The sequence below is a fragment of the Lissotriton helveticus genome, chromosome 5_1, assembly GCF_964261635.1.
Source record: "Lissotriton helveticus chromosome 5_1, aLisHel1.1, whole genome shotgun sequence".
Taxonomy (NCBI): domain Eukaryota; kingdom Metazoa; phylum Chordata; class Amphibia; order Caudata; family Salamandridae; genus Lissotriton; species Lissotriton helveticus.
In genome coordinates, this window is record NC_136065.1 from 142,295,335 (window position 1) to 142,312,989 (window position 17,655).

A 17,655-nucleotide genomic window follows, 5' to 3' on the forward strand; every position below is an offset into this window, starting at 1 on the left:
GAGACTTTTGAGTAAACTCGCACACGGCGTTCCCTGAATTCGGCCTTCAACTTTAAAAATAAAGTCACATGAACAATTTCACTCCAGCTCACGGACAGCAATATTTTTCAGCAAGCCCCTTAAAATATTTTTCTACATATTTTTTTTCCGGGACACTGATCTTCTGCTTAAAGTAAGAAACTATTCCTAGAGAACTAAAATTTATATTTTTAGATACTTTATAGACTTTAGCTGCTCGCTGGGATGTTCACGAATATTTTATTATGTGATGAAATGGTCTCGAACTTCCTTTCTGTATAGCAATATTAAGAGCCATTTCATGTGTATTTCTCATATACCAATAAGCAATAATGCATAAAAATGCGTGTTTACTTTTGCATTTAATTCATAGCTTAAGTGCATACAAAATATATGACTGCAATTTTTCAGTATATTTGAAAATTTCGAAATGCATTTATGTATTTTGGGGTGGTAAGGTATACACTATACTCTATAGTATGTTGTACTATGTTATACTATGCATAGATTAGTAGATATGACCATAGTTAGCGTGGAGTGGGTGTCGTGTATTTCTATAGGTTCTGAATCAGTCCCCCTATTCCTGACCCTATTCTGGTTAACCTAACTATCAAGTTAACTAACAGTCAGCCCATGAGGCAAGAAAACCCCCATGATGCAGATACCGTTATCTGACGCAGTCACACTACGGCACAGGAACGTGTTATCTGATTAGGTCATAACGCTTGAGATCTAATTAGACAAGCGACATTCCTCCAGCCCCTGATAAGGCATACGACGTTCTCATAACAAATCAAACCTATGACAACCTGGATAATCCGTGCGGCCATTGTTTTGATTTCACAGAGAACTTTAGTAAAGAATGTGCTAACGAGCAAGTCGTATGACATCTTTATTGACGTATCTATGTCCATCCTTACGTCAATCTCGGCACCTTTAAGGTATAAATATTGCCGACCTTGCCCTATGCAAACACACGCGTGGTGACAAGACGGAGCAGCCATACTTGCCGAAGCCGAGAGCAGAAGCAGACCCCGCTGGCAGCAGCCCCGCCTTCCTGACGCGCTGAGAGACGCGCTGCTATCTCAAGCCGAGAGACCCAGCACCGGCGCTTTCGGGCAGCCCTCGCAGGCAGCCTGGAATATCGAGAGCAGAGAAAGAGATACTATTCCTCATCCATCCTAAATTCCAGGTACAGAACTGAATAACCCCTCACAGAGAATTCTTTAGTTATTCACTTGGCAAAAACAAACTTAACTTAAACTGTAACTTTCTATTCCCGCCCACGCATTAGACTTAGGTCAGGTACACGGGGTAGGCGTATTTAGAAACACCAGTTGAGTACGTTTAGTCAAATGTATATGTGTATGTAAATATATTTTAATCATTTTAAACATCATATGGCTCAGAAACCATATCAATGTTTTTACAGTATTATTTTATACTATTGCTTTTAATGTATGCACTTTACTTAACTATAAGTATTGCAATAATATCGATCCATTTCTCATGTATGAGAAAAGAGACTGATCAATAAATAACACCTTTTTATTGAACACGCCCGTCTCTTCCTTTTCTCTACATTCTGATGAGACTAAGAATGCACGTACTGACTGAGTAAAATAATTGCCTTGTGCTCACACGACTCTCGAGATTGACTCTTGATTAGGGGAGAGCAAAGTTGTCATGTTCTATGGTTGTCAGAAACTAAATCCCTTCTTGTCTAATCAGGGGAGTTAATTCCTTCCTTGAACATTCGAGAAAGTTTCTAGCGAACTCTGAGCTTAGCTGGCAAACCCAAAAATTAAGTCTAGTATCGACAGTAGTAGACCTAGTTAACGTCTGGCCTAGGCCTTTACTGCTGTAGGTACTATTCCAATGCGCAGAGCCTATTGGGAAAATAGGAGCTACACTACAGTTTCTATTGTTTTCCCCACTTTATGATGATTATGTTGTTGGGGGATTTTTATTTGCACCCCAGCATGGGTTGTCATATTAAGAGGGATATAGGAAACTTATTGTCAATTACTGATCAGGTTCACATTAATCATACTCCGCAAGGTGATATGATAAACACAATGATTACAGATTATAATCAACTCAATTGGTTTAGCAAGGGGGAACCTAGTCTAGGAGAGTGGACGCCTAAGCACAAGGGGGGGGGGGCGCTAGCTCTATTAATAGATTATATTTTTGTCTCTGCATATATTTATAATTTCTCTTGTTAATTTCAGGTTAGAGTGGGATATACAGTGACCACCATAATCCTCTGATGGCCACTTTTCTGTGGCTGAGATGCACATATATTCAGTTACATTAACTGATCAAGGCCGAAGGGTAAGATGGGCCAAGAATACCCCGGCTGATTTCATCTCAAAACTGATTGCTACTTGTCAGTCTGATTCTTAATTTGTTTAAATGTGGATGCCTCCTACGCTAATATGTTGTCAGCTTCTATAAGTATCTGCGGATTGATCAAATCTGCTCTTACTAGGACAGGAGTGATTTTCTCCTCACGCCATCATAAATGGTTTTACAAGAAGTGCTTCAGGAAACAGAGATCAGCTGGAGATCCTGCATAAAAACCCTGCAATCAGGAAGAAATGAGAAAGACTAGGGCCATATACAGTTTGGCACATAAAGAACGTCATAGTAATTTAAAAAAAAGGAGGCATGGGAGAACTTATTGGGGGCTAGTGCATCTCAGGACAGTGCAACCTTCTGAAGGGTGGTAAGCCAACCAATGATAAGTTTGAGCAGCTGTCAAATGATTCCCTAACTATCATGGTTCAGGCATGGATCGAGCAGTTTGAGGCCATCTATAACAATGAGGGCACGGAATCCCTTACATCTTGCATTCAGAAGGAATTAAAGTTTACTTTTCAGTGGGAGGAGGTAAGAAGAGCTAACCTATCTTCTCTATGAAAAAGCCCCTGACTTGATGGGGCTCATGGAGAATTGTACAAGTCTCTGGTTAATCTATGGACATCCGTTGACTTAGCACCTACATGCTAATTCTTGCGACTCGCTTTCACCCTCGTGGCATCACTCTGTGATTGTCTCAGTATTTAAAAAGGGGAGCACAGCGGACCCAGCATGCAAGGGACCCAACTCATTGGTGGACTCGGAGGTAGAAATTATAGGTAGGGGTGGTCTTAGACCGTCTCACCACATGGGCAAATTAACAAAATATTTTGCCAAACACACAATATGGTTTTAGATCTACCCGGGGTACCGTGGAGCAAAGCCTACATTTATACTGGCTTATTACCAAGTGCACTACAGCAAAAATGTGGAGGGGGGGTAATCTATCTTATCTTCATGGGCATCCGCTCAGTGTTTTTAATAGGGTGAACAGAGCCAACCTCTGGGCCATGCTGGGGTCCATGGGATGCGGGGGTTGAACCTGCACTTGTCACTTTTCTGTGTGATCTGTATCATGGTGGAACGGACTCTGTGAGGTGTGGTCCCAATGGGGAGTGCATTTGGCACTTTGTCTTAAAGAGAGGAGTTCATCACGGCTGTATCCTGGCTCTGTTTCTTTTTATTCTTTATATTAATCAGCTAGAATCTGTTTTAATTGAACAGTGTCAAGATGTTCCTAGTGTAGATGGCGGATTGGTGCCCGCCCTTTTATATGCAGACTGGATAATATGGCACAGCTTCCATGGCTGCACTATATTTTGCGAACTAAGAGAGAACTGGGGAGACTGGGATTTTTTTTAATGATCCATGTTGCATTGTTAAGGCAGACATTGTGGAAGTTAAGGGGGCCTTTACCTCCAGGGTGGCAGCGGAGTGAGAAGCCCTTCTTTGACCAAGCAGTCCACGCGTCAGTTCATTTTGGTCAAATCCGTGTACAGAATAGAATCATATTTGAATCTGGAGATGCCCAGTCACCACTGAAGGCTGATTACCTATTTTAGGCTAAACCAGGATCCTTCAATTGATGTTTTCCAATGGAGGTTGGTTAAAAGACTCTGAAATTCCAGTGTGTGTCTATGCTAATGCTTCTATTTCTGATACCTTGCATACGGTCGTGATTTGTCCCAGGTCGTTTTAACTACATACGGCAACTCTTGTTACCTACGAATTTTAAACAAGTGGGACCAGCGCTTTTGTTTCAACAACTTTTACCCACACCCAAAGTGTGCTTCGTATTATCTTGGTATTTATCAGATGTATTGAGAATGGAATAATTAGGTACCTCTGTATTACATGTTTTTATCTTCGCTGTTGTATTTTATTGTGTGTTTTAGATACTCTTTCTGGAATGTTTATCTGTGCATTTACTCTAATGATTTTCTTTGGAGGAAAGAAAAAAAATCGAAAAGTTTATACTGACTGACACAGAAAGCTACTTAAATGTATGTATATTATCTCTGCTTAAAGCACATGCTCATCCACACTGGATTAAAGCTTATTCCCAGTGGTGAACAAAGGTCTATTAATTCATGAACTGTCTCAAGTTAGTTTATTGCTAGTCTATTGAGCGCTTATCCACTACATAGTAACAGATGCTGCCTTGTTCAAATACTCCGACACGACTATTGCATGGTGTGTAGAAAATGTTTTTAGGTTTCGACCTGGCGAGGGGCAAAGCCCCTCCCAGATCGAAATCTTTTGTTTTCATTAGTGAGGTTCGGACCGCCTCTGTTTCCAATTGGCTAGCTCCATAAATGGAGACTAGCCATTGGGAGACAGAGGCTGTCAATCGCACTCTCTCACGAAAACGCGATTCGGGGGCGTTTCTGGTGCTTTTTTTAAGCCCCGCCCCTTTGTCCCGGGCCGCGCTGCGATTGGCTGCCGGCCCGGGACACCCCCATGACATCATTCCTGGGCCGCGCTGTGATTGGCTGCCGCCCGGGACACCCCTGTGACGTCAGCCAATCACAGCGCGGCCCGGGACCTGGCTTGTTTTTTTAGGCGAGGATCACATGAAGTTGAGCTCACAGCGGAAATCGAACCTGCTTCCCAGTCGACAGCTCTGGCCGTAATTGCACATCTCTCTCAGATAAACAGCCTTCAATCATGGAAATGCCACATAAAAAGCAAACTGATAACTTGGCACAGTAAATTAGCTGAACACGATTTCTACGGAAAAAAATGAAATACTGTGAATGAGGGGCAGGTTCTCAATCGGACTGGCAGTTGACACTTAAGATGACGTTGCACTCTGTGTATACTCGTCGTTCTCAACATCCCCCCCAAAAAACGTACAGCATGGCTGCCCTCGACGGCCGATGTATTTCTGATGCTCTATGGCCACTTATTATGTTAACAGGAATCCCGAGGCAAAACATGGTCGCCCTCTGTGCCATCCGTACAACATGTCCGCCGCCTGCGAGGCTTCGATCGTAAAGCACTGCTGTTTCTCTCGCTTTACGGTTTGTTGACGCAGTTGTCGTAAGCCGGTGAGTCTGACTGTACTCCCGGGCCGCCTCTGGTGCGCAGGTGATCGGTCTCTTGGCCTTTAGTCGCAATCTGTCAGAGGTCACAGGTCAGGAAGATTCCTGTCACCATGGACCCGAACCGGATCATCCAGGCTCTTAAGGGTACCATAGACCCCAAGTTACGGATAACCGCGGAGAATGAACTTAACCAGGTAGCGAACTGAGCGGAGAAAGCGGCAAACGCACAGGAACTAGCTGGGGGAAGAGAGGTCTGGGATTGTATGTTGCTATCCGGCTCATTGCCCATCACCACTTTAGCTCCTGCGCACACCCTCTTTCCCCATCTCTTATAATGGCCCATTCTCTTGATTTTACGCCGAGGCAACCCCCCATTCCCTCCCTTCTGTCCTCCAATCCTCGCTTCATGCTCTATTGTCGCTCATCCATCCCATGCATGTGTATCATTGATCATTTTAAGGCACAGGATATCCTTTATCAACTGCAACCAGGTACACAGTTCTGTGCATAGGAAAGTGCCCTCGGTAGCATATTGGCACCGCATAACTCGCTGGTACCATTAATGAGTCACCTCTTACTATTGTTCCTCCCCTCTTCCCCCGAGAGCGAGCTCCCTGTTGTGGTGCGAATTATACCAATTGCAATGTATGAACGTGAAGTGTCAGTGTAAAGTGGAACAGCAGGATCTGAGTATTTTGTCCAGAATATGATGAGGGACAATACCACGTCTTGGCTGGTCGAAACATCAGTGTTTACACATCCACTTTCTAATTTTAATTTAAACTTACAGTTCGGGAATGTAAAGCATCAGCGTTTAATTTTAATTTCTCTAGTTATGCACTGGACCATAGGACCATCCTTTGGAACAATGACCAGTGTACTAAGACAGAACATTTTAAATTAAAATGCTAGGGACCCGGAAAAAAGTGCAAGGCTGTATGGTCATAAGAGATGTCCTCATGTCTCTCTTCCGCAGTTACTTCTCACTCTGGCATTCTAAGTTACTTTGAGATGATGGCGGGCATTGGCTGCTTATATTGGTGAGTGGATGTCGTTTAAAGTAATAGTTAAACATTATTTAATTTACAAATAGCAGTAAAATTAGTTTGTATGCACTTACGGGCCTCATGGAACACAGGCAATGTCTGCTGAGTAAGGACCCTTACCTTTCTGATCATGAATGGTTTTTTGCCAGTGATCATCTGAAAACAGGCGGGGGTCCGAGTATTCTGTGTTTCGAGAGGAAGTAAATTGCTTCAGAAGTAAATTACTTACATTTAAATTACTACAATTTAAATCAGTTAAACCTCATCTAAGTTTAAATTATATTTAGAAAGCAAAACTTTAAAATGCTTCTGGATCACGAATGACTGGCAAATAATGTAAGCGCCTGCAGCAGTGCAAAGATGGTTTAGAATGATGTAGGAGAGTGAGGAGCGCTTGAAATCTCTGTGTTAAAATCTGCAGTTTCTGTCAAAACGAGTTTACTTTTCTGAATCCTGATGCTCAAAGCATCTGAACCATTTAACCGGAGTGTTCCAATGACTCACCATAAGTTAAAGCAACATGTCGGTCGAAACCCACAGTAGTTCAATCTCTGTTGTGTGCTAGTGTCTGAATCAAGACTGTGTGGGGAAAGACATTGAAAATGTTCTACACATGTCCAAAATGAACAGTAAAATCTTCATGATTTGATGTATACGACTTCTAAGAACTACTGCTTCTTAAACCAACGTTTTTATTTGTGTTTTTGGTAAGTGTGTCTCACTAATATTTAGATCTTGTCTCCGACAGCACATGCCCTGCATGCGTTCTCGCTTGCAAGAGATACTGTGTTCAACAAGGGGCATGCAGCCTGCTCAATATTTGGCATTCATTGGATTCATTGTCACTCTTATTTGCTGCCTTATAATTGGCCAGCGCATGCTGGCTTTACTTCCTCTTCTTTCGGATAAAGCATGGACCAAGTACTGATTTCTTCTGCTTGCTTGCTGTCCTTCAGCTGATCGTGCGGTAATTGAGGCTCTACTTTTATTATTTCTTCTTCCTTATTTAGCCTTTTGCCATTTGTGGCTGTTTTACTATGTCACATACACTTCAAGGAAGCCATTTTCTACTTTGAATTGATGTTTATTGTGACAACAGTAGTTATCTGCTTTTATTGTGACAACAGATGATATCTGCTTCCAAATGTATTTTCATTAAGACTTGGATGAAATAACTTTCTTTATGTGACAGATTTTTTTTGCCAAATTACATTTTCTTTCGTTTTCACACCTGGGGAGTCTAACTGATTTACTCCGAATCACAGGGGTATTGTGCTGAGACCTAACAAGCGTTGGGAAAGCCAATAGGTCTCGTATTTGAGACTATTGGCTCTGTCATTGCATTTTGTTCATGCTGTACAGCACAGGCATTGTAGACTTTGCCAATATTTTGTAGCCCTGCTGTGTAGCAGCACTGCTAAAAATTATAATAACAAGCATTTACAATGCAACGGTTTCGCCTTTGGAAAAGTTTGAGCTATTTGCATTGTAAATGACAACATTTGTATTTATGTGTTGGTTTTGAAAACAGATAAATAAATGGCATTGTTCTTTACATTGCCAATAGCTCTAACTTTTCCAAAGGCGAAACCGTTGCATTGTAAATGCTTGTTTTAACCAGATATGGGATAGTGATATATGCATTTATCAAAGATAGGGCATTCCCCAGATGAAGACAAAGATGGTGAAAGCTCTGTCTGTAGGAGTTGCAGAACTGTGGAAAGTCTTAAAATGTATCTCCAAGATGAAACATCTGAGTGCAGTGATCTATCAGCAGCAAAGATAAATAAGTATGAGATTCTAATGGGTAAAAATGGTAGGCATTATGTGGTCAGGTGGGAATCTGAATTCTGCACAATCACCTGCCTTAATGAATATTTGAATACGTCAAGTTCATTAATTCTTTGTTTAGTAATATTCTATTTCAGAAAAACACAAATTTGAGATTAACAATTTTGTTTCGGGTTAAAAGCTACACAAAAGGGCACATTTTCACATCAGGAAACATGAGACACTTTACAAAGCGCCTTAAAAGTACACTGCCACAAAAAAAGTAATTAATAATATAGACATCGACTGAGTTAAACGTCTAAATCTTGGTTGGCCCACTGAAGGCTATGTGGTTGGAAATACTCAAAATCGGTTGTGGAAGATGATTACAAAGTTTGGATGCATTAACAATGAAGACTTTAATGCTATCCATTCCCTAAGGATACAGGAACAGCAATAAGGTTATCAGTAAGGAGTAAAGGATTCTGGCTTGGTTGTAATTTTGGAATATGAACACAAAGAATGCTAGGCCATGTCTGAGAAGGGCTAGTGACCAATACAGAATGCACTGAAAAGTGTTGGTTTTGGCCCTGGCTTCCACTATACAATAGATAAGGCTGTTGTGATTATTTCTCTTGAGAATGAACCTGAGACGGGCTACAAGATTCATAGGCCTCTGAAGTCTTCAGATGAGGAGGCAAATGAGTGACAGTAAATGCATCCACTGCAGCAGAGTCTTGAGAAGGTGAGTTCCTTTTCAACAGTTACAGGGGACATCAATTAGGAGAGGACATTTTTGAGGATGCAGCGGTCGAAGAAGCAAATGCATGTACACAAAGTCAAAACAAAGGGAACATATATTGTGCTAAGTAGGTACTGCATGCATTTTCTTTTCCTGTTCTAAGTTCCAAACATTCTTTTCATAGAGCAAGCATTTCTGCTTTTTCTGTTTATTACAGCTTTAGACTTAATTTTACTTAACTGAAACACAGCGTTAGGCAAAAGAGAATTTGCAAGTTTTTACAGGGTCAAATAGCCAAAAACATGATAGCAATTCTCTATCTAAAACCTCAGCTATAAAAGTTACTGCTCCTACTCGGACTATGTCATCAAAGAGGTATTAAGCACAACATACAGAGCAGTAAAATATTTTTTTTATTAACGCCTGTTCCAGAAAAGGCAAATGCTTACTGCAAAACAGCAATAATTTTCAGATATTTAGGAAAGCATTAGCAGAATTAGGGAAAACTGGTAAAAGGAACATATGGCAAGTGGGGTTCCTTTGTTGCAATGTTGCCTATTTGCTCCCTATAATTTTACTACATCTGCCACTTGCAACTCCCAGTCTGGGATGCCCAATCCGTCTCACTGCCTGCTGTCTGCACTTTGTTGATTTGAGTTTTAAGAACACAGGGGAATTACTTAAGTCTACTAAATCTCTTATTCTGTTTCTTCTCTACCTCAATCCCAAAGGCTGCTCCTCTTACTCGATACCACAAGCCCGTACTGGGAGACAGTTTGATGAACCAACAGATTTTGCGGTTAACATTACTGTCCCAGGCAACTGCTTTACCTTGATCATTAATGGCATGCAACAACGAGGATAAACAACATCTTGTGCTTATATGTTTTAACAACTTCTTTTCAAATACGGGGCTGCTCGAAAGCCTCTTTCCACCTCTGCTCCTCCAGTTATAATCTAATAATCGTCTCCTCAAAGAAATAAAAAAAACCCTCTTGGAGTCGCTCTTAACCATGCCCTGGACTGATGTGACTTATTTCTTGGGAGTGTACACTATTACCAAGTCAAAAAGCTAAATGTCCTGCAAAACTGTGCAGCAGATTTTACTTTCGATGCTGGCCACCAATTCCACAATAAGCCCATTTTGATAATTCTTCATTGAACCACAAAGCTTTTCATGACAAAGTTCTCAAATAGTTGTTCAATCTTATCATCCATCACCAGATGGAGAAAAAGGAAACATTCTACTTCTACTAATACAAACCTGGTCAACTCTCCACCCCACTTCATATGCTTTGGAGAGAATTTGTAGTTTGTCGTCTCCCAAGGAACTCAACACCACAACACATTGAACACACCACAAAGATATAAGCCTTTTTGTAGGAAATAGAAAAATTGACATTTAAATGTGCTTCTAATTAATATACATCCCAAGACATCTTTACCTACAATACCGAGTCTCATTAACATATGTGCACGGAGCAAATATCCAAATACATGCTCGAAAGGTGCAACAAAAAACGGTACATTCCCCTATAAATACGATGATAGTTCTTTTGAGATTAGCTTTAGAGTGATTAAAAACAATGCTAGATAAATAAAAGCTAAGAATTCAACATACCTCATCACAGTTTACTTGCAGAGACTGGATGCGAACATGTGCTGAATAATCTCCATGTGCAACCACATCTGGGTCTGGTGTTTTGAGGCGTGCATCTAGTAACGGCAGGATGTGGTCAGCTTTCCCAAAGAAAACATCCGGCAAGGACGAGCTGAAGTCTGTACTCCCTTGGGATATGTCAGGCAGAAATGAACTAGATTCCGCTGTTTCATGGGACACATCAGACAAAGAGGAGCTGATATTAGCTGCCTCCTGAGAGACATCTGGCAAAAGTGAGCAGCATTCAGTTGTATCACGAGACAAACTTGGCAAAGAAGGACTGTATGCTCTGCTCTTGTTTAACTGCCATGAACTGCCATCTGACAGATTTGCTGATGTAAGTGAAAATGAGTCAAAGTTGTTTCTTTCGATGGAGATAGTACCATCCGGCTTAAGAACTTGTTCAATAAATGATGGTTCATAGCTCTCATTCCAGTCATCGTCAGAGTCATCACGCAGTTCATTGTCCAACAATGGGTCAACTGTGGGGTTGCGGAAGAAGGGTTTATGGAATTCTAGGTTAACATTCTTGGTCTTTGGCAGCACTGAAGATTGAGGCAGCTCCGCTTGCTTGTCTGGCTTCTTAAGCCGAAGAAGATCCCAAGAGAGAAAAGTAAAAATTAGTGTAAGGTTTTCTTAATTGTTGTCACAGATGAAAATACACACTGAAGGTGCTGGGGAAACCATCTGTTGGTAAAAGTCATCCTTTAATGGCTGTCACTGCAAAACACAAAACTTGCACTGTTTGGCATGACAAAACCAGAAAAAGGAGACACCTCTATTGAATGCAGAATGTCTTCTGCAGCACCTAGTCAGTACACAATAACACAAAAGCATGGATGTAAAAGGAAAGTTGTATTACATGCAATTCTTTCTAAATTGAGAAAATAGGTAAGTGAAACAGCTAGTATTTCTTTTCTTGTGTGACAAATTCTTGCTCCCTTGCTTCAAAACACTCTACATATGTGGTTTGTGCAGCCGAGATTTGCATTCGTTTTTAATTGATTGCATTTACTCAAATATTGTAGGGTTTTTTGTTATATCTCAAACAAATGAAAAGCTTGGAGCCGCAGTACCATTTGGTTTTTAAAAACATATACCTTACTAGATCATACAAATAAGCCCAACATAAACTCAAATTCATTTATGTTCTGTCCATTAATATTCTACTTTACTTTTAGAAGACATAGCAATCTGAGAACAGACCTCAGACAAAAAAAATATTTGTTTCAGCCAATCAGAATTTTAAACTTTCTTCCCTTTATAGCAATCTAAAGGTCTCCTAATAGGCGCATGCATCACACATCAAGAAGTATATAGGTTGAAACGTATAGGTTGAAACGTCACCCAGGAAGATGACCTTTCTTTCAGTTAGTTACTGCTGTCATTAATTTGTCAAAAAAGTCAAGCACATTCACAAAGTTACATACCTTTATCTAGAGATCGGCAGCATAAGTATCTTCTATAGCTTCTGATATTCTGATCTAGAATTCGAAGCCTAACTGAAAATTCCCCACCCCTCAAACCCTACTCTGCCAGTCCACTGCAAGGGGTCACATACAACTCCAGTTTAGGTCCACAGCAAAATCTTCAGTTACATTCAATCCCTGTGATTCTGTCATTCTTTTTGTCAACATGGCTGTTTCAACTATTCATACACTTGGAATAGGTTCCCCAGATGCAGGTGAAATGTCCAGTTACATTTGTTTTACAGTTTATTCTCCTAGGCACTCACAACCTTCTGTCTACATGACCTTCTGCACTCTCCAGTTTCAGGAGAGAGGTTCCAAAGGTCAGGCACACTCCACTGGTAGGACCAGGACTAATATATTCCTAGGGGTCTACGAGGGGCTAGCTCTCCTAGCTGTAGTCCTCGCCCTCACCACTGAAGCAGCTTTGCAGTCCCGGAGTTGCAAAAACAAAGTAGGAGATCCTATTTTCTTTAAAAGGCCCTCTGTCAGGCTGATAGGAGTTTTTCTTGTAGTCAGCAGGTGACTTTGCCATTCTTCTCAAGGTCCAACCTGCTCTCTGCTGTGAGTTAGTCAAGCAAGGCACTTACAAGGGTGGAACCAGACGGTGATTAGTGAAGAACCAGCGTTAGAGTGAAATGAAGGTGTTTCTTAGTCCACAAAATTCAGCAAATGACGGATATGCTTTCACCACAAAACGTAAAATGACAACATCCATGTTCCTCTGTGCTCGCTACCATCTAAACCATTCCCAAGGCCAGCAAAGTTACTCCAACCTACCATCAAAGAAAACCTCCACCTCTTTTGGCAAATCCATTCTTAGCTATGCATGGTCTGCTGTTCTGAAGAAGGACTGCCACTGGAAAAAGACCATGGTGTTGTTGGTTCCCTCCCTATGGATATATAGGCCTGGTATATTCATGCAAATCTACCTAGTGACTCATTTGTGGGGTTTACCTTAGAAGCCAAGCTACTGGCTCCCGCAGTTTTATTGTTAAGGTTTTTGTTTACCATACTGAATGATTTATTATTGTTATTTTTACACCAGTTTTCTCTATTACACTCTATTCTTGTTGGGAGAGTAGGGGAACGAGATGTAGCTCATACGGTCATGTAGGGTGTGACTGCGATGAATGCCACATACACTTTTCCTACTGATCAGAGAATACTTTCTCACATCTTACAGGCCACAAACAACTATTTTTTATCTTTCAAAGGGAGTCAGGCAGGGAGAAAGATCGAAGCAGGACCAAGGGTCAACTAGAGTGCAAACACCTTTCTCTGCCATACCACCCTAAACATAAGACCTGTTGGACAGTTCATATCATTACAATAAGGAACATGCCAATCAGGGAGAGAAGCATCTTTAAAAATGGCCTCATCTGTAAATATATGCTTGATGGAGGTAGCTACTGTAATCTTGTGTGGTTGTAAAAGTAGCAATATAACACTTAAAACAGCAGTCTTCCATCATGCACAATTGGCTACAGAATCTGAAGATGGACTATGGTGGGAAGTGGGGGGCTGGGGTAGGGGCTGTAGAGTGGAGACCTCCTTGGCTGCGTTGTGAAAACAAAATTAGATGTTGCAGCTATAAAAGATACTGGTACTGAAAAAAATTGATACTGTTGGTACTAGTAGTTTTAAATTACGAAAAAACATTGATTTGTCACTGAAAAATGATTTTCCTCCCACTACTATAAGTGTTCAATAGGCTAATAAAACTAAAAACTGGAGATATTGACTATAAGGTAAATGCAATTCCATTTGCAGGTAAACACTTCATTGTATAGAAGTATTTGGCAAATAAAATATCTTGGTTAACCAAAACAGAGTTTGTGCCTTAACCCCTTCCACACTCATGACGAGCTGGGCTCGTCATGAGGTAGCCTCCTGCTACGCTCATGACGAGCCCAGCTCGTCATGTAACATGTGTTTTTGTTGATTCCAGCACACAGCGGGAAAATGCATAGCATCGATGTGGTTAACTGGTGACCGACAATGTGCACAGGAGAGGTGTAGTGTGTATACTATGTGGGGAGAATATTTCTTTCTAATGTAGATTTGACATCAGAATCTGATGATAAATGTAGAGCGAGAGGCATGTGTAATCCCATCCCTATCTCTTTAGCATTTCAGAACTGTTGACCTATCAACATTTTGGGATGCTCACAATTGATTTGAGCACACTAGAAATCAGGAGAGGATACTAAGGATGATTGCTTGATAGATAACTTGAATCCAAAGCTAGATTAAGGAACGTGTGAAAATGCCTATGTGGAAGACAAGACTATTCTAAAACCATGGACAATATTGAGGTAACAAGTTCAGTAACGGTGTTCAGACATATTTATTACATACATACAGAAAGCAATGAGTTCTGCCAGAGACACTTTGTCCAAAATTCACTACGAGACTAAGGTTGTTATTGAACTCCTAATGCAGAGTGGATTAAGGATTCATGCTTCTTATCCAAGTTCCCTTCGCTCAAATAACATTTGCCCCAGGAAAGAATTTACACCAATATCTTCTGATTACTATGGAAATCTGATATTACCTAAAGAATAAAGGATGGAGAGTACGGAATACCAGCATACTAGGTATTGACACGAAAAGGCCATGTTGCTTATTGACTCGCTGTTGTGGGATAATGCACACTAGAATAGCCATCTTACAATGTAAAGTCCTCAATCATAGAACGGTATTGGTTGAGATGGTGGTTTTTGCCAACATGGCCAATGTTATATCCAGACATATCAATAATAATATTAGGTAGAGGCTGCCACCCTCCACACACAATCTTCCAATGTAGTACCTGTAGCCTGAGGATCTGGTCCAGTGTGGACATTTTATCTCTGAACCCTGCCCGCAGGGGACTGAGTATCTTGTGTTCCTCCATCCAACTCTGCAACCGAAACAACAACACCCGCGCAAATATTTTTTGGCTTATGTCCTTGAGGCTTATGGGCCTATAGTTTGTGGGTAGCAATGGGCAGCCCTTTTTAGGGATCGCCTGGCGTTGCAGCGCGAATCGCTGCCGCCAGCGAGCCTTGTCGTTGTGTTGGGCCTCCCAAGTGGTACAGACCGGTGCACGAGCAGACACCGGTCTGTGAACGCGCTTCTAAGACGCGCTTTGCAGGCGCCGCCACTGGCACGAGCCACAGGGAACGCCAACGTGCACGCTCACGGCGTCACGCTCATGCCCTCCCGCGTCTCTTAGGCTGTTCTCCGCTTCAGGCCAACTTGTTTTTTATTGGTACAGGGAGGTGAAGGGGATTTACTCCAACACGGTTCCCCAGTTCTAGATTCGGCAGATCTGGCGGTAGGTCTCATCCTGGGTAGAGGTAGGGTGGCAGGCAGAGGCCCCATGAAAGCTCGACTAATTATGGGCTCGAGGTTCTAACAGGAGCTCAAGCTAGGCTTCACATTCGAGCTTTCGGTGGCTCAACACCTCTAGTCTTTTTTTCTCTTTCCCAGATTCCTTCACCTGCCTGTGTTCGCCGCAGCCTCTTCATCTGATGGCCGAACTACTTTGCAGTCTCCGGGCAAACCAGAACTACCCATCCACCCATATTTATTGAGATCTCCAGAACACACCCTACCCCCATCGTGGTACGGTATGCATATTTCATCTTGTGGCATCGGGAAAGAGCCCCTTCCGACTTGTGTTCACGGGTGTTTTAACTTGCACTAGACAAGCAGTCGCTGCTGCGCTGCGGAGGGTCCGAGCTAGGGGTTAGATACTGTTAAACGTTGCTGCCACCGCTCGCCAGACTCATTTCCTTTGTGCTTATTTGCCGAAAGCGGACCACACGCTCGTGCGTGTGATCAGGCTTTCACCACCGCCATTGGCTTTATTTTATTTAACAAAAATAAAGCACCTAATTGGGCAAAGGCAGGCGCATGTCCCGCCTTTGCTCTGCCCATTCCCGTCCGTGTCTAGGACGTGCATCAGCGCACAGCACAGACACAGGCTCCCTCGCCACCCCCCCCACCTCCTCTGTGGTGCACGCGCACCACTGGTTTAAATAAATGTCATGAGTGCGCAGAAGTCTCTTAAAGGCGTTAATATTCCATAGGCTGTTTGTGCAGGCAGGCCCCTCCGCCCGAAGAAAGAATTGAAAGTATCGGCGCCTTGCGAGCTTCACTAGTCGGCGGCAGCCTGCGCCTCCTTCGTGGATCATAGCGAGGACATCTGTCAGAGTAATGGCGTCAGGCCCAGGCCAGCACCCGGCGCCCGCCGCTACCATGTCATCCCGCGCGGCCGACAGCATCCTCATCGGCGACCGGCTGTACTCCAAGGTGCATCTGACCATTGACAACTCGCTGATCCCGGATGAGCTGCTATCGCCCACCCCCCTCCATGCTGGACCTGAACACTGAGACCAACCTACATGTTGTAGACTGTGAAATGCTACAGTCCGCCGGCATCCTACTCAGCTTACCGCAGGTAAGTGAGCACTCCGGGGACAAGGGAACCACGAACATGGCACATGAGGAAGGACCGGCCAAGTCAGGGCCGGCGCTAGGCATGGGCAGTATGGGCAGCCGCCCAGGGCCTCGCGCTCAGCTCAAAAACATGGGGCCTCGCTTCCACGTGAAAGGCTTCATTAAAGTCAGGCCCCCCTCCCCTCCGATCACTGCAATTTTACATTTTGCTAATGAGGTGCCTAAACCTGAGCAGTTCTGAAGGCGTGGTGTCAGTCCTGGGATTACGGGCATGGAGGGATGGAAAGAATGGCCAGGGGTCTTGGAACAGCAGGGAAGACTATTGTGTGTGAGCAGGTCAAGGGCCAGGCTGTGCTCTGTTGAAAAGGTGCCATTTGCGTTTCCAAGCAACAAATGGCCCTTTTGTTTTCAGGATCGGCTGAAATGTAATAGATGTGGAGTGGCGGCGCAGTAGAAGAGGGAGAAGCCGTGGCTGGGCAAAGTTTATAGTAAAAGCACCACACCTCTTTTAAGCCCGGGGGAGGTGGCCCCCACTTCCCTGGGCTTCCATGCACTGGATCAGGGCCCAAGTGTGGGGCCCCTTTCTCTCGGCCTCACATCCCTTATCCAGCGCAAAGAGGCCCAGGGTAGGAGAGGCCCCTTGTGCCCTGCAGCAATGGATCAGACCTCTAAGCCCAAGTTTGGGGGCCCCTGCCCTGGGACATACAGTCATTATTCAGAACTCTGACACCCAGGGTAGGGCCCCCACCCCATCTCCTGAACTTTGTAGCACTAAAGTATGGCTCTGAAGCCCATGGGACTAAACACTTTCCCCAGGGCTTTGTGCGCATCGAGCAGCTTAATAGAACTGAGGAACTAGGTTAGAGTCCCAGCGTCTGCTGAACATCCTGTGATTCTGGGCATATCACTATTTCCACACGCCCCTAAAAAATGAAAATGTCCTTTTGTAACGTAACTGGCGATCATGTAAAGCTCTCTAATGCCTTAGAGCTGAGTTCACATAATATAAAACTGCAAATATCCTCACGTTCTGGAACTGAGTCATGCCTGACTTTACTGCCACAGTCCATGTAACACAGCGAGTTTTACA

At 43.0% G+C, this 17,655-nt stretch overlaps 1 protein-coding gene across 2 annotated transcripts in view; it reads right to left on the reverse strand.

The window, feature by feature from the left end:
- ENTR1 (endosome associated trafficking regulator 1) overlaps positions 1-17,655 on the reverse strand; it is a 198,973-nt gene that overhangs the window by 133,206 nt on the left and 48,112 nt on the right. The window contains exon 3 of one of the 2 annotated variants that reach the window (XM_078641910.1): positions 10,609-11,229. In XM_078641910.1, the coding sequence (XP_078498036.1) occupies positions 10,609-11,229 (621 nt within the window). The remainder of the gene's footprint in view (positions 1-10,608; positions 11,230-17,655) is intronic. The other variant, XM_078641911.1, reaches the window with a different exon arrangement.